The 22,002-nt window shown below is 44.4% G+C and overlaps 1 protein-coding gene across 6 annotated transcripts in view; it reads right to left on the bottom strand.

The window, feature by feature from the left end:
• WDR37 (WD repeat domain 37) overlaps positions 1-22,002 on the bottom strand; it is a 74,133-nt gene extending 52,131 nt beyond the window's left edge. For 2 of the 6 annotated variants that reach the window (XM_042990920.1, XM_042990921.1), the window contains exons 1-5: positions 21,795-22,000; positions 6,706-6,883; positions 3,645-3,741; positions 967-1,062; positions 573-637 (exon numbers count right to left, since the gene is read on the bottom strand). In XM_042990920.1, the coding sequence (XP_042846854.1) occupies positions 573-637; positions 967-1,062; positions 3,645-3,741; positions 6,706-6,843 (396 nt within the window). In that variant the 5' untranslated portion in view covers positions 6,844-6,883; positions 21,795-22,000. Of the gene's footprint in view, positions 1-572; positions 638-966; positions 1,063-3,644; positions 3,742-6,705; positions 6,884-21,794 lie in introns of all 6 variants that reach the window. The other 4 variants (XM_042990923.1, XM_042990922.1, XM_042990925.1 and 1 more) reach the window with 4 other exon arrangements.

The raw sequence follows: 22,002 nt of genomic DNA, 5'->3' as shown, positions 1-22,002 counted from the left end.
GTAAAAACGCACATAGAATTACTTCAAAATATTACTTCACAGCAGTACTCCCTCACAGACAAACTTATTCCCAAATAATTAAATCCTTGCCACTTTAAGAAGGTCAGAACAAGATTATTTTTAAAGAAGTAAAATACCACATACGGCCCTATTTGCCCTGGAGACAAGACCTTCACATCTGGATAATGCTCAGAAAATGAGAGAAAAACAGTGGGTGGCGGAAAACGTGCCTGTGGTGCACTGCATTACTCCATTACCTTTCTCCAAATTCAGAGCCTCTGTATCAAGCCAAATAACAATACAAAATGTATTTTCCCTCCAAAAAGACACTGTAGCCACGAATGCGTATCTTTTACTCTCACAGGAACCAGGGCAAGGGAGTGTCCAGGTGTCCATATGCTGTGGCCATCTCACAGATCTAGGATATTCCCTTTAAAAATCAAAGTTTTCTAAACAGCAGAAGTTCCTCTTTCTCTGTTACATGTTTATAATTGGAAAATATGCAACTTCAGGTACACGTCCGCACACCTCAAATACCACATGAGCGGCCCGAGAGCCAGCGCCTTGCGTACCTTGCTGGTGGAGGCCTTGTAAGTGGTCTTCAGCTTCTGAGAAAGCTGGCTGGTGCTGTGGCTGGCTGCAGAGACAGAGAATCGACAGTCAGGGCCGCAGAGTTTCAGAGCTGGGACAGACTGGACAGCAAACCCCACCTCTCACTGCCAACGGGAAGACAGTGAAACCCGAGGGTCCATCTGTCCACGCTGGCATGGAGGTGACAGCACAGCTGGAACAAGATGCCAAGCTTCCTGGCACCCCTCTCCGCCTCACCCGCCCCCACCCACACCTGACTACGGGCCCCAAGCACTGCTGACCGCAGCAAGCAAACAAACCCACGTCCTTCATGAAATCCCAAATCTCCCCCACATGTCACGTGTCAGCAGTCCTGTCGGGAGCGCTCACCCTTACCTTTTGTTTTGAGCTGGCCCTTACTCAGTTCCGCCCCATCGATCGCTTGTCCTTCGGCAGCTAAACGTTCATTAAGAGTCTCAATCTCCCTACGCACTGGGAATAAAAAGGTTTTTTCAAAAAGGTAAGACGTGAACTTTTACGTTGAAACATATTCACCGCTTCCAAAACTTGAGGGTGTAAAAATATTATGTGTAAGTATTATCTAAACACAGACATGAATAATACCCTAATATTAGGTTCGCAGACTTCTCAAAATACTTGCGACACCTCTCACACACTGAGAACCACTGCTCTCCCTACACTGGGAAGACTGCGCCCCCAGGGCTCGCGGGCAGGGCTCCTGGACCTCAAGGTAGGCCATCTCCTTTGTCCTTTATTCTATACACTTAAAAACACGTTCCTCAAAAATAAATAAAAACGTTAAAAAAAAAAAAATTAAAAAAAAAAAAAAAAAAAAAAACACGTTCCTGATACTATCCAAAATTCAGTGAAATGTTTACAGTCTAGCAGAGAACACTGAAATTGGGAGGAAAAGCATACAACAAAACATAACTATGGCTGCGTGGGGCCACAGAGCGCCAAGTAAAGATTATATGTAACAAAGATTAAAAATCTGGGGCGCTTGGGTGGGTCAGCTGGTTAAGCATCCGACTTTGGCTCGGGTCACGATGTCGCGGTTCGTGGGTTTGAGCCCTGCGTCAGGCTCTGTGCTGGCAGCTCAGAGCCTGGAGCCTGCTGAAGAATTGTCTCCTTCTTTCTGTGCCCCTCCCCCGCTCATGTTTGTTCTCTCTCAAAATAAATAGACATTAAAAAAAGAATTTAAAAAAAAAGAATTAGTTTGAAAAAAATTGAAGGAGAGTCACAAAAGTCTCAGAACCACAGGGAAAGAATGAAGAGGAAGGTCATCGGTCATCAAGAAGGCGATCAGCAGACACCTGTGCCTATGCTCTCCTCCGGAACAGGTCTGCGGGACCAGGGCTGTCTTCCAGCCACAATGTTGAGGAATGACACGTGGCCAAGGAACAGGATTCAGCCGAGGGCACAAGCCACTACAGCGAGGCAGCAGGACCATAACCTGGCCACACATCCCCCCCAAGCCAGGCTGTGCACCTGCCAGGACGATGTACCCTCTACTCAGGCTGTGGTGAGACGAAGGGGTCGGGTCAGGTGACAGAGAGGGTAAGGGCAAAGGCTCTGAGCAGACCTTACAGAGGCAGGGCGCCACCAAAGCCCGGCAGCACGAGACTGTGTCAACTCAAAGTACATCCAGCAGTAGTCATTTGTAATCCTACAGTTTTTCTTGAACAAACTACATGAGTTCATAAAATATTAATAAGGCCTTACATCACAACAGAAACTCAATAATGCTTTGATCATTACAACTGATACTTTTTTATTTAAGAGACAGAGAAGAGAGAATAAGCAGAGGAGAGGGGCAGAGGAAGAGAGTGAGCGAGACACAGAATCTTTTTTTTAAGTTTATTTCTGAAAGAGAAAGAGAGAGCTCAAGTGGGGTAGGAGCATAAAGAGAGAGAGAGAGAATCCCAAGCAGGCTCCCCACTGTCAGCACCGAGCCCAAAACATGGCTCAAACCCAAGAACCAGGAGATCATGACCTGAGTCGAAATCAGACGCTCAACCAATGGAGCCAGCCAGAAGCCCCTATACTGCTCAAAGGCGGCACTGCTTCTATAAAAAAAATGTAAGAATAAAAACTAAAGCCCAGCTAATCTAAGAATAAAAACTAAAGCCCAGCTAATTTAAAAACTATTTTCATTTGGGGCGTCTGGGTGGTCAGTAGGTTAAACGTCCAACTCCTGTTGGTTTCGACTCAGATCACGATCTTCCGGTTCATGAGTTGGAGCCCCACGTCAGCCCACGTGTTCACAGTGCAGAGCCTGCTTGGGATATTCTCTCTGCCCCTCCCCAGCTCGTGCGCACACGCTCTCTCTCTCCAAAATAAACAAATAATAGATAAATAGATACTTCTGATTGACCTTTAAAATAAGTCGAACAGATAATACTAAGAAATTCTCAAAATATAGTTTATTTTAAAGGAAAACATGAATCGATAATTTCTCGATTTACAGTATACTTTGTATAGGGTTAGTTATAAGAAGCATTTGTTTTTCATAAAACCACCATCTGAATGAGCTAGTGTGGCCAGCAGAATGCTACCCAGCCCAAAGGTAACCTGTGAGCACGTGAGCCCCATGGCTAAGGGGCCCTGCAGGTGTGACTACAGCGAGGGACCTCTGACGGGGAGGTCACCCTGCCTGGCCCAATGACCCAGCCTTCCCTCACGTCCTTAGGAATGGCTCAGAGATGCTCACCACTGAAGGCTTCGAAGACGGACGGTGGAAGGGCTTTGAGGCAAGGGGTGAGGCAGGCTCTAGACACCGGGACTCTGTCCTCACGATGCACAGAACTGAAAATCTGCCACAGTTCAAACCAGCAAAAGACAGACCCTCCCCCTCACCTCCAGAAGCACAGCCCTGCCAAGGCCTTGACCTGAGTCTGCTGGGAGGGGCCCCCCATAGTTCCCACCGGTGACTTGTAAGGTAATCAATCTGGGTCACTCGAAGCCACTATGTGTGTTACAGAACACAAAATGGATACAGTGGTGACCGTCTACCCAAAATTTTACAAAAGCTTATTAGGACAGAAGATACTCACATTCCAAGTTCTCAATGTAAAGGTTTTCAAACTCTCTCTCTATTTGACCAAACAGCTCCAAAAGCGTACTGCGAACCGAGGAAGGCAGCTTAGAATCCTGAAGAAAAAAAAGGAAGATTCTGTTTAAAATGAATGAATAAGAAACTCTTTTCCAAAGCGAATTCTCATTTCTCTTAAATTCTTATTTTATGTATTATTTCTTATACGTAAAATGCTTACAGAACTCACAGTTCCACATTTCTACGTACGAAACTATGATGAAATGATATAAATGGCTATCCAGCATGATACAGGATTCAAGAACAAGCACTTCCTCAAAATAACATAATTTTCCCTTTTACAAGGGAGGAAACAAGCCTACCTTATTCAAAAACCTCCACATTTGTAGAGAAGGAAGACAGTTCCCATAAATGCAGTTTCATCATGCACAGTCTTTAAAGTTCTACCGTGTGACATAAATTAATCTTAATAAGCCACCTACTAACAGAAGAGCTTTTAGAGAGCTCTCCCATCCACGGTGCTTCAGACAAAATCCTGGACATCTCCTAACACCTACAAGACTGTGAGGAGGGAAACATGAGAAATCGGACCGGTAAGAGCAAACGGTGTCTGTTAAAGGAGAACATCCATGTGGTAAGTGCCAGGAGCACCACGCCACGCGTGCCTGCACGCCTGCCCCCGTGTTCTGCACAGCTGGAGTCTCCTCTACGCCTCATGGGAAGTCCATGAGCAGAAGCAACGCCTCTGCAGAAGTCTGAGGTACAAGTGACTGGGCGGCATCCCCGGCCCCACCCATGCTCACACACACGCACTTTCTGGACGCTGCTGGTCGTGGGGAGCCCACGCAGTCTACACTACTCTCCTCTCCAGAGAGCACGGCCCAACGTGCTAGTTCGTGTGACCCCACACTCAGAGTATTTCCAGAACGGAACTCGTAATGGTTCTAAAATGTTTCAGTACTTAATTGCCACCAATGTAAGTGACTTTTCAAGTTTCCGTGCAGCACAAACTTTCTGATGTTTAGTCAGTTGCAAATAAAAAAAGGACACACGATGTTTATTAAACTTCTCAGATTAAGTTCTCAGGAAGACAGAAATTCTAAGCAAAATGATCTCTAATGACATAAACATTTCAGCAATATGTTTTGAAATCACATAATGTTCCAGTAAATTTGACAAGCCAGTAAAAACTATATACGAAGCCATGTTTAAAAACTGAAATTTGGGGGCGCCTGGGTGGCTCAGTCGGTTAAGCGTCCGACTTCAGCTCAGGTCACGATCTCACGGTCCGTGAGTTCGAGCCCCGCGTCGGGCTCTGGGCTGATGGCCCAGAGCCTGGAGCCTGCTTCCGATTCTGTGTCTCCCTCTCTCTCTGCCCCTCCCCCGTTCATGCTCTGTCTCTCTCTGTCTCAAAAATAAATAAATGTTAAAAAAAAATTTTTTTTTTTAAAACAAACAAAAAAAACCCTGAAATTTGGCAGAATGGGTACTATGGCCTCCCTCAACACCCTTCTAAAATACCAATGAAAAATATGAAAAATAAAAATAAGATTTTGAAATAACAGTGAAAGTAAAATAAACCACAACAGTAGCATTTGCCATGCCGTCCACCTTGCCTCGTGGCCTTCGCATCCGCTCTTCCATCTCCGTGCCACGCTCCTCCCGCACCCCCGTGTGGCCGGTCCCCTTCACACGGGCACTTGGTGAGAAGCTGTTCTGACTCCCACACCAAGGCCACATCTACGTGCATCAAGTCCTGCTCACCTACACCCACAGTCCCTTAAGATCTTTACCGTTCAACAACCGAAACATCACATTTACTTGAGTAGTAAACGCGTCTTAACGTCGAATGTCATTGCCACTGGAGACAAAACCGGGATGGCAGCGACGGCCTCACCCTACAATCAGGAAGCGAAACGGGCAGTGAAACGAGAACGTTCCCACCAGGCAGGCGGAGCCACAGGAGTGCCCCGGACGGCCTACTGGTGCCATTCGTCTTCACGGACCCCGACGGAGAGGTGCCGAACCGCGGGGACCATTTCAGAAACGTGAGGACAGAAAAGCTACTGTGACTGAGCAAGGATCTCATGTGCACGTCACTCCATCACATCAGCATAATCACGGGTGCGGGAGGCCTCGCTCCCAGGCACATGCAGACTCAGCCACGCTCCACAACCGGGGCCCCGCGGGCCTGCCGCACTCCTACGCGCCCCGCGTGCCTGGGCCGAGCACCGCACTCCTACACGCCCCACGTTCACAGCTCTGAGAAGGTAAAAGTACCGCCGCAGCACGTTCACGCTACCTTTGCGCTGTCTGGTACTGCTCCCAAATAGGCGTAACCTCGTCCACAAAGTGCAGGGCCACCGTCCCAATAGAATCCACGGGTAACTGGCCCATGGTTCGCAGATCCCTCCACCCACACCTACCATGCCAGCTGTTGGCAACCCTGCCGCGGCACCGGCCCGCGCACCTCACACCAGCCGGCGGGGAAGCCGTGCCAACAGGCAGGTGCCGTCCAGGGACTGCTGAAGCCACCGAGGCGAGGGCCCCACGGTGCGGCAGCCGGACCGGTCAGCTTGCGGACTCTGAACAGCCCCACAAAGGGTCACCCTGAGATGCAGTTACCTGCTTGATCTACATCACAATGGAGGATGGGCACTCAGAAGGCCGAGCAAAGAACATATTTACCCCTGACGAGTGAACTCCAGAAGACGCTAACAAAGGCGACTGCAGGATTTTCACCACTAGAGATATAAGTAAATCAAATTAAAAAACGTATCCTAGACTATTCCCCTGCACTGTCCAATACGGTAGCCAGCAGCCAAGTGTGGTTATTTAAATTCAGACGTAAATCAAGGAAAATTTTAAAAATTCCTCAGTCACACTAGCCACCCGTGTCTCTGTGCAGGCTGTTATGTATCACCGCTGTTTTTCCCAGTTATTGAGGGAAGGGGAGCTGGGTCTGTTTTGTTTTGGTAACACACTCTTTTTCTCTACTCTGGAGACCTGTATGTATTTGACTATTTCTGGAACATTGAAAACACGATCAGCAACCAACTCACTTGTCCTTCTAACATTTCTCTTGGCAGACCCGTCCTCTCCTGCTCCGAGCTGTTCGTTCTTCGTATAGAAAGGCTATGAGATTTGCGTTTCTGTTTTGCTTGGCGAGCAGTGGAGCAACTCCCGCTTTCTGTGGGCATTACTTCTAGAAGGTGATGTCCCAGTCGCTCCTGCAATAAGCTGAACAAGAGCAGGAAAAGCAAGGACTTTATTTCTGATATGACAAACTGGAATAAAGGAAACTAGTAGACCATTGTTACTTTCAATTCCAAATCTCTCTACTATGGTAATATTTACCATGTAATTTACAATGTGACAAAGTAATGTGTTTTAAGACAGAGGCCACAGCCTTTGTTAATGAGGTAATTTTTTATCAAGTTTCATTAAATTTAAAAAAAAAAACAAATAGCAAAGACAGGCTTAAACAATTCTCCCTTAACCAACTTTCCCCAGCCTCTGCCTGCTCCCCAGAGAGAACCAATTCTAATCACACGTTCTAGACTACAGATTCTAGAGCAATCTGTCCAAGAGAAATACAACACAGGCCACATGCCTTAACTGTAAATTTTCTAGCAGCCACATTAAGAAAAAGTAAAAACAGGTGAAATCACTTTTGATGATTTATTTAGCCAACTATGTTTAAAATACTATCACTTGAGGAGCGCCTGGGTGGCGTAGTTGGTTAAGCGTCCCACCCTTGGTTTAGGCTCAGATCATGATCCCAGGGTTGTGGGACTGAGCCCCTCATCAGGCTCTGCACTGAGCATGGAGCCTGCTTGGTTCGGTGGGTCTCTCTCTCTCTCCCCACCGCCACACATCCCTCTCCCCTGCTAGTGCTCACTCTCCCTCTAAAATAAAAAATTTTAATTACAAAAATAAATAGAACACTATCACTTTAGGCAACGTAAAAAACACTAACAGGTATTTCCATTTGGGTGCTGCATCTTCAAAAAAATTTTTTTTTCAACATTTATTTATTTTTGAGACACAGAGACAGAGTGTAAGCAGGGGGAGGGACAGAGAGGGAGGGACACACAAAATCTGAAGTAGGCTCTAGGCTCTGGGAGCTATCAGCACAGAGCCTGACGCGGGGCTCGAACTCACGAACCATGAGATCATAACCTGAGCCGAAGTTGGAGATGCTTAACCGACGGAGCCACCCAGGCACCCCCGGGTGCAGTCTCAAAGGGAATCAGCCACACCTCACGTGCTCACCTGCTCGGGGCTGCCATAAGACAGCAAAAATCTGGACATCATTCAAATTTCTACATAATATAAACATTTTCACTTACCCACTTTGGGCATTATCTACTTGTTTCCTGCTACTGATTCCCCCTCCCAATATCACAACCCTGTTACTTAATTTTAAGTAATCTATTTATTCACACATGATGTTTCTTTCTTCAACTTAACTTGTGTTTAGAACATGACCTGCTCATTTTGTGTTCTTACAGATCCCTCCTTCTCCCAGTGTATCTATTAGTTTATGTAATTTTAAGATATTCATGGACCTCCCTTCTTTAATGACAACGTCTTTGACCCTCTCCATCTCTGCCTCACTTTGTAAGAAAGGTTCCAAGTGTCCACTTTTTTTCTCAAGCTCTCCCGCACAGCCATCCATCTCCTCTGTCATTTGAGAATGTCCTAGGAACACAAGCAGAGTATGTGCCTCTTCAAGTTTTGAGCTTCATGCTCTGGAGATCCATGCAAGTTGTTACCTGTACCAACTGTTACTTCCTTCTGATTGCTGGGTAGTATTCCACAGCACGGAGGTACTATAATGTAACCATTCATCTGTTTCAAAAAAAATTTAGTTCTTTCCAGTTTCTTACTATTATAAATAAAGCTACTATGAACAATAACATACAGGTTTTTGTGTGAATGTAAGTTTCCATTTCTTTTGGATAAATGTCCACGAGTGAGATTTCTGGGACATATGATCAATGTATGTTTAGTTTTTTAAAAATTTTTGAGATATTAACTCACACATCATATAATTCATTCCCCACATTCAGCCCTGGGCAACCACTAATCTACTTTGTACATAAATTGGCCTGTTCTGTCCATTTCATATAAATGGGTTCCTACAATATGTGGCCTAATCTATCATGATTAGCTTTTTTCACTTAGCCAAGGTCCACCCATGTTATAGCATGTGTTGGTAATTTATTCCTTTTTATTGCCAAATATTCCACTGTATGGACACACCACACCTTATTAACAGTTGACGGACATTTGGTTGTTTCCATTTGCAGGTTATTATGAATAATGCCACTATAAACGATAACGTGTAGGTTTTGTGTGCATTTGTGTTTTCGTTTCTCTGTGTACACCCATAGGAATGGAACTGCAGTAACTCGATGTTTAACCATGCTTAGTATTTTTAAGAAACCACCAAACCATTCTCCAAAGCAGTTATAATCTCTTATATTCCCATCAGCAATACAGGACATTCTATTCTCTGCATCCTCATTTAGTATGGTCACTGTGTTTAATTTTAGCGGCTCTGGTAGGCGTGCACTATCTTGTTACAGTCTTCATTCACACTTCCCCAGTGGCTGGTGATACTGCACATCTTTTCCTGTGCTTGTGTGCAATCTAAACATCTTTCTCAGTAAAATGTCTCCTCGCATCTTTTGCCCATTTAATAGGACTTTGGGATTTTACTGCTGAGATTTGAGAGTTCTTCAAATATTCTTCATGAGTTATGCATCAGGTATGTGTGTTGCCAATAGTTTCTCCCAATCTATAACTTTTTTTTTTTTTTTTGTAATTTGTTTTTTATTCCCCCAGGGTTTTTCACAAAGCAAAACCTTTAAATTCTGAAGAAATCCCATTGGTCAATTACCTTTCTCCTATAGATCATACATTTAGAATCATGTCTAAATACTTTTTAATCAATCCTATCTCCTAAAAATTTTGTTTTCTTCTTAAAGTTATAGTTGTATAGTTTATATTTAAATTTACAGGCTACTCTGGGTTGATACTTTTAAGGTGCAAAGTTCAGATCCAGGGCTACTTTTGTTTTGGATTTTCTTGTTTTTGCTGGTATCCAATTATTTGAGCACATGTTGAAGACCATCCATCTTACACTGAATTGAGAAAGCTTGACATCTCGCTCAAACGTTGATCGGCTGTACACAGGTGGATTATTTCTTGGTTCTCTATTCTGTTCATCTGATCTATAGCTCTCTCTCTCTGCCAGTAAGTTGTTGTTGTTTTTTAAGTTTTATTTATCTATCTCTACACCTAACATGGGGCTCAAACCACAACCGTGAGATCAAGATTCAGATGCTCCATTGCCTGGGACAGGCACGCTCCCCTGCTGACAACAGTCGTGACTACCATGCTGTCTTGAAATCATTTAGTGATTACTATCATTTTTTTTCAAAACTGTCTTAGCTATTCTAGTTCTTTTGCCCTTACCATATAAATTTGGAATAATCCTTCCCATATCTACAAAAATCTTCATGGAATTTTAATAGGAATTGTTTAATCTGCGCATCAATTTGGAGAGACGTGGCATCTTTATCATGTTGAGCCTTCCAATCTGTGAATACAGTATATGTCTCAGTTTATTTAGATCATCTTTTCTTCCCTCAGTTTTGTAGACTTCCACATAAAAGTCCTACATATGTCTTTTCAAATTTACACTGAAGTTTGTGTTTTTATTTTCTGAGTAATTTTAAATAACATTGTATTTTTATTTCCATTTTGTGTTAATTGCTAGTATCCTACACTATTGTTGAACTCATTAATTTCAGGAGAGTTTTTGTAGATTCTCTGGCATTTTCTTTTTTTTTTTTTTTAATTTTTTTTTTTCAACGTTTTTTATTTTTATTTTTGGGACAGAGAGAGACAGAGCATGAACGGGGGAGGGGCAGAGAGAGAGGGAGACACAGAATCGGAAACAGGCTCCAGGCTCCGAGCCATCAGCCCAGAGCCCGACGCGGGGCTCGAACTCACGGACCGCGAGATCGTGACCTGGCTGAAGTCGGACGCTTAACCGACTGCGCCACCCAGGCGCCCCTATTCTCTGGCATTTTCTACGTAGACTACTATATCATCTGAAGAAAAAAAAAAGACAGTTTTATTTCTTCCTTTCTGGTCCACAGACCGTTATTTCTTTTTCTTATTGATCTGGCTAGGAATTCCAGTATTATGTTGTAAACAGTGACAACAAACACCCTGTTTTGTTTTGACCTCAAAGTAAAAACACTCTGTTTATGGCCATTAAGTATGATGCTAGCTGTAGGTTGATTGTAGATTTTGTCTACCAAAATGAGAAGGCTGCCCTCCTGGGAGTGTCATGAATGAGTGTTGAATTTTGTCATCTGTGTTTTCTGCATCACTTAACGGTGTGGATTTTCTTTAACCTGTTAACAGATGAATTATACTGATGATTTTCAAATACTAATCCAAATTTACATGCGTGGAATAAGCCCTACTTATGTATAACTTTCTTTAGTGACTGCTCTAGGTATTTTGTTTGTTTCTTTATTTTCGGAGAAACAGTGCGAGCAGGGGAGAAGCAGAGAGAGGGGGAGAATCGCAAGCAGGCCCCATGCCATCAGCGCAGAGCCCAACGTGGGGCTCAAACTCACAAATCATGAGATCATGACCTGAAACAAAATCAGGAGTTGGATGTTTAACCAACTGAGCCACCCAGGCACCCCTAGGTAGTTTATTTTCACAACTATCACAGTCTACTGATTCTCAACATTCTACCAGTTCGTGGTCATGTACAGAAACCTCACCTTCCTGTCTCTTCACACTTCCCCATTTGTAACAGTCAAGTGAAATACTTCCTCTACATACACAGAGAACATCAAAGAGCTACACTTCAACCTCCAAACAGAAGAGGAGCGTCTATAGAATTTACCAAAGTTTGTTCTTTCCATTGTTCGTTCTTCCTTCCTGGTGTTCCCACATTGCTTTATATCATTTCCATTCTGTTTACAGAACTTCCTCTACCTATTCTAGAGAGGTAGGTCTGCTGGTGACAGATCACGTGAAAGATGTTTTCCCTTGATAGAGAATTCTGAGCTGATAGTTCATTTCCTTCAGCACTTGAAAAGTAAGCCACTTCCTTATGGCCTCTATGGTTGCTGACAAGAAATCCACCATCAAATTGTTTTTCCACTACCGGTAAAGTGACATTTCTCTCTCACTGCTTTTTTTGTCATTAGTTCTCAGAAGTTTGACTATGATGTTGTCTTAGCATCAGCATGGATTTGAGTTTTATCCTGTCTGGGTTTCACTAAGCTTCTTGATTCTATATGTTTATGGCTTACCAAATTTAGGAAATATTCAGCCAGTATTTCTTCAGTATGTTTCAGCCCCACTGGCTCTCTCCTCTTTCTGGGATGATGACAAGAACAGTGGGTCTTCTGTCACAGTCCCACCAGTCACTGAGGTTTTGTTCACTTTTTTCCAGTCTATTTTCTCGGAATTGTTCAAATTGGGCAATTTCTATTTCTTCAGTTTTTCCTATGTTCTTTTCATTCTGCTGTTGTCATCCACTGGGTTTTTTGTTTCAATTAACACTTTTCAGCTCTAAATTTCCATTTGTTTCTTCCTGTGTTTCCTTCCTGAGATTTTAATGTTTTTGTTCTCCATTTATCTCAAGCATCACTAATTGCTCACTGAAACATTTTCATGATGGCTACTTTAAAATCCCTGTCAAATCATCTGCGATACCTGTGTTGCTGTCCGTGGTCTTTTCTTATTCAAGTTGAGATTTTCCCAGTTCTTCATATGACATGTAATTTTCTAGTGAAGCCTCAACATTTTGGATTTGATGTCATCAGACTTGGAATCTGATTTAAGTCTTCTATTACGGCAGGCCTCTAATGATGATGCCCCAGCAACTTGTTTCTGCCAGGTGGACTGAAAAATGGAGACGGAAGTCAGCATTCTCCGTTCAGCCTCCATTGACCTTGGGTGGAGGTACTCCTCAGTGCTGCTGGCTGGGCTCTAAGTTCAACCTTTCCCTTGGCTTCTACCCACACCACCCTAACTACACCAGAGGTCCCTTTTACTACACCCGGCATGTCCTCCTTACCACAGGTGGTGGTGAAACTCCTGAATCTCTACTGGGCTTCCTCTGACGCCACTCCAGCAGGAAAGGCACACCCTTATCACGCAAAAGAGATGAAAATCCCACCTCACCCAGGCTTCCCTGGTATTACCCGGCAGAGAGTGTCACCTCAACACAGCTTGTCAAAAGTGAAAGTCCAGATTCCCCATCCAGGCTTTGAGAAGAGTGAGGGTGGGGGCTGCAGTGTTTTCTAAGAGCATCCTGTCTCCAAGGCTGTCCTTTTCCCAGTCTTCTGACTACAGAGAGCAGGCTTTTCTTGACGTTTCTGATCTGAGCCCTTTGATGTCGCCAGGTTGCTACTTCTTCAGGCCCAAGTCTGGGATATATGTGGCAAAAAGAAACCCAGGGCACTCAGCTCTGTGTCATTTCTCAGGTCCCGATACACCAAGTCACCACACTTTCTTTTCTCCACCTTTCAGTCTTGTATGTTTTCTAACGTCTAGGGTTTTTAGCTATACTTAGCAGAACAGGGAAGGACATCTACTCCATCTTTCCTCAATCACAAAACCAAAGATCTTTTGTGTCTCAAATTACGTATATACAGACCTTGTTTTAAAATGGCAACAAGAGGGGCGCCCCGGGGGGCTCAGCTGGTTAAGCATCTGACTGGCTCAGGTCTTGCAGTTTGCGAGTTTGAGCCCCACATCGGGCTCTCTGCTGTCAGCACGGAGCCCGCTTTGAATCCTCTGTCCCCCTCTCCATGCTCCTCCCCCACGTGTGCTCATGCTCTCTCTCACTCTCTCTCTCAAAAATAAACATTAAAAATATATATAGGGGCATCTGGATGGCTCAGTCAGCTAAGCGTCTTGACTTCAGCTCAGGTCATGATCTTGTGGTTCATGAGTTCGAGCCCCACATCGTGGTAGAGTCTCTCTCCCTCCCTCCTTCTGTCTATCCTTTCCCCACTTGCACTCTCTCTCAAAACAAACTTTTTTTAAAAATTAGATATATATACCATATATATACATTAAAAGTGGCAACAAGAGGGGTGCCTGGGTGGCTCAGTCCGTTGAGTCCACCTCTTGACTTAGGCTCAGGTCATGATCCCAAGGTAATGGGATGGAGCCCCATATCAGGCTCTGGAGCCCCATATCAGGCTCTGCGCCAAATGTGGAGCCTGCTTAAGATTCTCTCTCTCTCTCTCTCTCTCTCTCTCTCTCTCTGCCCTTCTCCTTTGCTCGCATGCATGCTCTCTCGCTCTCTCTCCCTAAAAAATAAAAAATAAATAAAGATAAATTAAATGAAAAGAAAGTAAGTCTTGCTTTACAACACACTAAAAACTTTCAAATTGGTCAACTAATTGTGTTTTTAGGTTTAAATTCTGAAATCTGTTAATTTATTAAAATTACCATATATTTTCTATAGCATTACGTAAACAAAATTCAACGGTCAAATCTGAAAAAAAGGACACACAGGGGCACCTGGATGGCTCAACTGGTTAAGCATCCAACTTCGGCTCAGGTCATAATCTTGCAGTTCGTGGATTCGAGCCCCGCGTCGGGCTCTGTGCTGACAGCTCAGAGCCTGGAGCCTGCTTCGGATTCTGTGTCTCCTCCTCTCTCTGCCCCCCCCCACTACGCTCATGTTCTGTCCCTGTCTCTCAATAATAAATGTTACAAAAACATTTTTTTAATAATAAAATAAATAAAATAAAATAAAATAAAATAAAATAAAATAAAATAAAATAAAACAAAACAAAACAAAACTAAAGACACAGAGGGGCACCTGGGGGGGGGCTCAGTCAGTTGAGGGCCCCAACTTGACTTCAGCTCAAGGACCTCGTTGCGCAACGGTAGCGCGTCTGACTCCAACTTAATTTCAGCTCAGGTCATGATCCAGGGTCATGGGATCAAGCCCCGCGTCAAGCGTGGCACTGAGCATGGAGCCTGCTTAAGATATTCTTTCTCTCTCCCCATCTGCCTCTCCCCAGCTCATGCTCTCTCTAAAACAAAAATAAATAGGGGCGCCTGGGTGGCTCCGTCGGTTAAGCGTCCCACTTCAGCTCAGGTCATGATCTCACAGTCTGTGAGTTTGAGCCCTGCATCAGGCTCTGTGCTGACAGCTTAGAGCCTGGAGCCTGCTTCCGATTCTGTGTCTCCCTCTCTCTCTGCCCCTCCCCTGCTCATGCTCTGTCTCTGTCTCAAAAATAAATAAAAAACGTTAAAAAAAAAAAACTTTTTTTAATAAAATAAAATAGAAATAAATAAGGGGTGTTTGGGTGGCTTGGTCAGTTAAGCGTCTAACTTCAACTCAGGTCATGATCTCACAGTTCATGAGTTCGAGCCCCACATCAAGCTCTCTGCTTTCAATACAGAGCCCACTTTGGATCCTGTCTCCCTGTTTCTCTGACCCTCCCTCACTAGCGCTATCTCTCCAAAATAAGTAAATGTTAAAATAAAAATAAAGTAATATTAAAAAGGACACTTAGAAATAAGATTACTGTATTTTTTGTCTCCAAAATTTTCATTTGGTTTTCTTTTTAATCTTCTACTTCCCTCACTTTTTTGGATATTCTATGTGTTAAAGCAAGTCACGAGGCCACCCCAGACTCAAGTGGAGGACAAACAGACTTAACCTCCTGAAACAAAAAGAATGAGAAAGAGTCTGTAGCCATCGTTCACCCATCACACCTCACTCCATTTACCAATTCTGGCTATACAATGAATACCATTCTGCTTCCCTAAAAAAAAGGTCAGTGAACGGAACTGATTTTGCCACTTCACACACTTAGTGGAATAAAATGGATATAAATGAACCGCTGAGTTAAACACCTACTCAGAATAAAGTCCAGCGAAGAGCACCACAGTTAAGAATGGGAGTTTTATAGCCACGCAAACCCCTACCCCCAACTCTTCAAAGCGCTGGCTTTTTTGTCATGACGCCGCAGCTCAAATGTCACCTTGTCAAAACAGCTTCCTCTGACCACCGCCAGTCGCAGCACCGCATGACCCTCACCACCTTTGTGGTTCACTCACTTAATGAGTGTTTCCCCCACGGCACCATCAACACCAGGAGGACTGGAACAGTATTCTGGCTCGCTACTGCCCGTGGGTCCCACCACGTTGCCTGCCGTAAGTACATCCCCAAAGATTTGATGAACGTGTAAGTGAATGAAAGAGCACTACATCCGCCACTAAGCTGTGTAATCTCTGTCAACTTACTTAACCACCTTCCGAAAGCTTCATTCCATCACCTGGAAAGCAGGGATAGCAACAGCATTTATTTCATTAAGTCATTCATCAAATAATCTTCAAGTTCATAAATATACTAGGTACTGGGAATACGGCAGTAAACTAAACAGACTTGGTCCATACTTTCAGGTTACTTAGAGTTCTAAGACAGACCTTAAATATAATCTCATAATCTATTACAGAAATTATAAACTGGGATGAGCGTTTATATTTGTGTGAAAGACACACACAAATATTATGAGGAAAAGAAAAGATACCGGCTGAAGAGTTAGGAAGACTTTTCTGAGAAACTGACATTTAAATGGAGACTGAAGAATTAGTGTTAACCATGTGGAAAACAGAGGAGTGGGTATTCCAGGAACAGGAACAGCATGTGCAAATGCCCAGAGCTGGGAATAAGATTAGTTTATCAGAGACACTAAAAAAAAAAAGATAACGTGGCTAAAACATTGCAAACAATGGAGAGAATGGTACAAGGTAAGTGGGAGAGGGAGGCTTAGATTCTGTTCATGTTTACATTTTATCCTAAAACAAAAATGAAGCCACTTCAAAGTGTTAAATAAGAGACACTAGATTTGCGTTAAAAATCACTCTTGCTGGTGTGTGGAAAACATGTAGAAAGAAAAATCAGATGACTAAGAATGGAGAAGTCAGTTAGGAAGTTAATAAAACAGTCCAGGCAATTAATTATGATCCTTAAAATTAGAGGGTACATGAATGGACTGGGGTGTGGAGGGTGGGTGCGTAGAGAGGGGTCAAGAACAGCCTTCATTTCTGAGGTAAGAAGTAGGTGAAACAAGTATCAGATTATTGAGATGCGGAAGCAGACATGGAGAAGAAATCAAGACCTAAATATGGAACATTTTATGTTTGCAAAAATTGCCTTTGAAATATTTAGAACACAAAGGAGGAAGGAGGTACTTAAGTCTGGAGATGAGAACTGGCCTGCATTTATAAATCTGGGAGAGGTCTACACTGAAAGTAAAAATGGGCATTTGGACCCCATCGGGCCTCCAGACCCAACGCCTTACCAAACATCACTTTTTTAACAAGAAGGAAAAAAAAGAGTTTACAATGAACACTACTGAGAGAGATAAACAACACATAATAGAACTGGCACTCCCTTAAATGCCATACAGAAAAATTATTTCTGACTGAAAAATTAAAAACAAATTTTTCAGGGCGCCTGGGTGGCTCAGTTGGTTGTGCATCCGACTTCGGCTCAGGTCACGATCTCTCAGTTTGTGAGTTTGAGCCCCACGTTGGGCTCTGTGCTAATAGCTTGGAGCCTGGAGCCTGCTTCGCATTCTGTGTCTCCCTCTCTCTCTACCACCCCTCCCCTGCTTGTGCTGTCTTTCTCTGTCTCTCAAAAACGAATAGTAAAAAAAAAAAAAATTTTTTAAACAAATTTTTCAAATGTTTATTTTTAAGAAAGAGAGATGGAGGGAGGGAGGGAGGGAGGGAGGGAGGGAGGGAGAGAGGGAGAGAGGGAGAGAGGGAGAGGGAGAGGGAGAGGGAGAGGGAGAGGGAGAGGGAGAGGGAGAGGGAGAGGGAGAGAGAGGGAGAGGGAGAGGGAGAGGGAGAGGGAGAGGGAGAGGGAGAGGAGAGAGAGAGAGAGAGAGAGAGAGAATGAGAATGAGCGGGGGAAGGGCAGAGAGGAAGACACAGAACCCGAAGCAGGCTCCAGGCTCTGAGTTGTCAGCACCAAGCCCAACACAGGGCTTGAACCTGCGAACCGTGAGATCATGACCTGAGCCAAAGTTGGATGCTTAACCAAATGAGCCATCCAGGTACCTGAAAGAATAAAATTTTTAATGAAATTTAGGTTTGAAAATTTGAGAAATTAGAGATAGTTGAAATAAAGACGTAAAGAAAAATAACGGCAGAACCTGTATAGGCAGATTTCATATACACAAAGATTACACTGATGATAAATTTCACAAATTTGAATGTAACAAAATTAAACTGTTAAACAAGTCACATGATCCCACTTAAGAGTATTTCAGTAATTTATTATTTTTTTTAAGTTTTATTTAAGGAATCTCTACACCCCACGTGGAGCTTGAACTCAGGACCCCAAGATCAAGACTCACAAGCCCTTCCGACTGAGCCAGCCAGGCACCTCTCAGTAATTTTTCTTAATGGAAACATTTAGGAATTAGTTAACTGTGCCACCTACAAAAAAAAAAATTGGCCAAGAAATCAAACTGACTTAATGGAATCTTACTCCGAAATTATATTCTTCATAGAAATATAGGAAGACAGAATTGTTTTTCAGTGATTACACATTAAATTAATAACCTCATTAAGCATCTCACCCGGTATTTTGTAAGTCACATTTTGTAAAAGAAGAAAAATATCAAACCCCTGTGAAATCGGTCCTGAGAGAGCCTCAGAGAAATAAGACTTTATCTTTACACATTTCAATCAAGTAAATAAAACAGTAAAGGGTTTTTCTTTCCTCTCTGAAAACCTGAATCAGTGGAATCATTCTGATAAGTATATGCTGGAAAGTTAATGCATTTCAAAGATTCTACAAGTTGGTTATAGACAGGCAAAAACTGCAAGATCAACCTTCCTTTCACCTCAAAGTTGTAGGTGTTCTGGTTTTTGGGTTTTTTCTTGTTTTTTTTTTTTTTTTTTTTTTTTTTTTTTAAATCATATCTACACCAAACGTGAGGCTTGAACTCATGACCCTGAGATCAGAAGTCACATGCTCTACAGACTGAGCTGGATGGGCACCCCTCAGAGTCGCAGGTTCTGAATCAACGATTTTCTCTCTCAAGAGTCATACCACTGGCTTTCCAGACACTGCACGCTCAGCAGGAAATAAGCAGTCTTCTCTTCAACTAACTTAAAAATCTGCACCCTCTGCCTTTCACTGGAGCTTTAACCTCCCTCCTCCCCACGTGGTGCTGTTCTGAGCTCTGCTTGCTTCTGTCACTTCACCAAATAGTCCATATCCTGGTAATCTTTTCACACACATCAATTTCCAACCAAGCATAGACACTTCAAACAATTATAAATCACAGATGCGGAACAGGCTTTGGCTCTCCGAAACCTGGCATCGAATGGAGATTTCTCACCCTGAGCAATGTTTATCCCTTAGTAACTTTCAAAGCTTTGTGAGAAGCCATCCCGAAGGGTAGTGCTAGTCACGGTGTTATCAGCACCCAGATTACCCGGCCATTCCGACTCGGCCTCTTCCGCTCACTTCCACGGCCACACCCACCAGGCTCCCAGAACCGCACGGGTAGGCTCCTCCAGTCCTTCTAGCTTCTTTTAAGTCTCTTCTCTTTTCCCATTGATAATCTTCCCATCACCATTTTCTCCCTGAACCTTCTCTAAAATTTGCCCTCGTCCTCTTCATTCACATCCTCCACCTCCTCCAGCCGTCTTCGCTGGTGCCAACACCCCTTCCTTCCGCGCCAGACCCGCCTGGAGGAGAACATGGCCCGGTCCGGCCCGGGGACCAAAGTATGTACTGTCTTCACCTCAGCATAAGTCAGTATTAGTATCAACTTTATAGAAATGCTTGAAAAGTTTAAGGATTTTTCGGGTTGAGATCATGGAGAGAGAGCCAAGGAAGCTGCAGGTGTTTGAAAAAGGAATACTGAAGTGGTATAGCGTGGAATCCAAGCTAGACAGGGCAAGCTAGACAAGGAAGGAAGTGCAGACGGCAAGTACCGGAGAGACACTGGTAACAGATGGAAAACTACCACAAAGCTTTGGTGTGAGGCTCACATGGATCTTTAGGTAAAAACAGCCACTAATGTCCAACATCCCTGAGGTACGGTTCCCAACTATTTAATAGGCCAAACACTTTATTGAAGTAGTCATAGAACTCTGGGAGGGGCAGAGAGAGGAAAAAAAAAAAAAAAAAACTGTAAATGAGAAAAAAATGTCTTCACTGTAAAAAATATCTGTTATAATCAACGTTAAAAGTAATGTCGTTTTACCTAAATACAAACAAAAACAAAAGCCTGAAACTCCAAAAGATAATTACTTTTCTTCAAAATATTCACATTAACCATTATTAAAGGGCAGACCACATTAACAAGGCCTACGAAAAAAAAAAAAAAATCCTACTTCTTCAAGCATGGGGCATGAACTCACGACCCAGAGATTAAGAGTCGCCCTCTCTACCAACTAACTGAACCAGCCAGGTGCCCTAATCCTCCTAGTTTTTGAAACATTTTTTTCAAGGAAGTATGAATAGTTCCCTCCAAAACTCCAACCTCCCTGTCCCACCATCCAAATACACACATTTAATATAAACTCTCCTGCCCTTGTCACATGCCGTCACATGCGTATTACCCCATTTACAAAATATTACTCACAACTGTATACATATCCAGTGGGACTTTTAAACATTTTCTTTTAGCAAGAAAAGAACACTTGAGTAGTTAATTTCATGAATGCTAATCATATGCAAAAGAATGGCCAAAAAATGTAATCTCTATGTGGCACTTAAAAGTATAAAACGCGAGGGGCGCCTGGGTGGCTCAGTCAGTTCAAGTGTCCGACTCTTGATTTCATCTCAGGTCCTGATCCCGGGGTCGTGGGATCCAGCCCTGCAATGGGCTTCACGCTGGGTGTGGAACCTGCTAAAGATTTTTTCTTTCTTTCTTTCTTCCTTTCTCTTTCTTTCTTTCTTTCTTTCCCTGCTAAAGATTTTCTTTCTTTTCTTCCTTCCTTCCTTTTCTCTCTCTCCCCGCCCCCCCTTTGCCCCCTCCCCTGCTTGTGTGCGTTCTCTCTCCAAAAAAAAAAAATAAAATAGGCATGTCTTTTAGAAAAAATAAAAACAAGAAAGTGAAAGTGTAAAATGTGACTGAATTTCCCCAAGAAGCTCAATAAGGTTCCTGACATTTTATGGTTCAAGCCCTGTGACCTGCATTCCTCGCGGGACGAAACACCAAACCCAACTGCTGAGCAGTATCTACGCAGAGGGGAAACCCCAAAAATCGGTCATCGTTCTCAACCTGCCTAAACTGTTTTGCCGTTGATCTAGATGAAGGCTCGGAATACATGCTTTCACTTCTGTGAAAGACACTGAACTGGGGGGCATCACTGACCGGAAAATAACCGCCAAGGTTCTTCAAGAGCAAGTGCAAAACAAACGAACGGGCTAACAGAGCTACCCCGAAACAAAGTGCCAGAAGAGACTGAGAGGAGAGGAAGAAGCGTAGTGCGGGGGGCTCCGCGAGAACGCGTGGCACGCGTACACACAGCATGACCTTCTCAATAACAAACCGAAGCTAGGAAATGTCGCACAGCGGGTGTTAGATGTGGCCGGGGTCCGCTACTCCCCGTGTCCTTGGGCACTACTCCCCCTCGGCCGGACCCCGTCTAGGCACCGCGTTCGAGCTGCACTAGGAATCCGGACACCAGCACTCGCTCGCAAGGAACCCATGCCAGCGAGAGGGGTGCGCGGAGGAAGGGGACCCCCCTCGACGCCGCTTTATTCCTGGGACACTCCAAAGGTCACAACCTAGAGGCCGCTGGAACCGGAATAAAGGAAACTTCCCAACAAGCCTCTCTCCTAGGACGAGGCCGGACCTCCGGCCTCTCAGCTCCTGCCGACGGCGGAGCCGAGGGGAGACCGAGGGGGACGCCCGGGGTCCCTGGAACGGACCGACCCCAGCCCTCGCCCCGCAACAGGGCGCGCGGGTTCGGGAGGAGTCGGCGGGGGCGCGGGGCGGCCAGGCCCCACCCGCACGCCCCCAACCCCGCTCGGAGACCGCGGCCCGCCTGCACCGGGGCCATAGTCCCGGCAGGAAAATGACCTCCCGGAACTCACCTGTCCTGCCGCCGCCGAGCCCGCCGACCCCCAATGACAACCGGGCCGTGTGTTACCGCCCGTCCGTTCTCAACCTCGCGGCACTCGACACACACTGGGAGACGCTGGACACCAAGTCTCCGCCCTGACGCGGCCCCGCGACCCGGCACCCTGACGCCCCGCACTTCCGGCACCGCCGGAAGCTCCGGCCTCGCCTCGCGCCCAGGCC

Source organism: Panthera tigris, chromosome B4 (genome assembly GCF_018350195.1).
Source record: "Panthera tigris isolate Pti1 chromosome B4, P.tigris_Pti1_mat1.1, whole genome shotgun sequence".
Lineage (NCBI taxonomy): Eukaryota > Metazoa > Chordata > Mammalia > Carnivora > Felidae > Panthera > Panthera tigris.
Note: the sequence above shows the minus strand (reverse complement) of the source record. Positions and strands in the feature narration are given on the sequence as shown.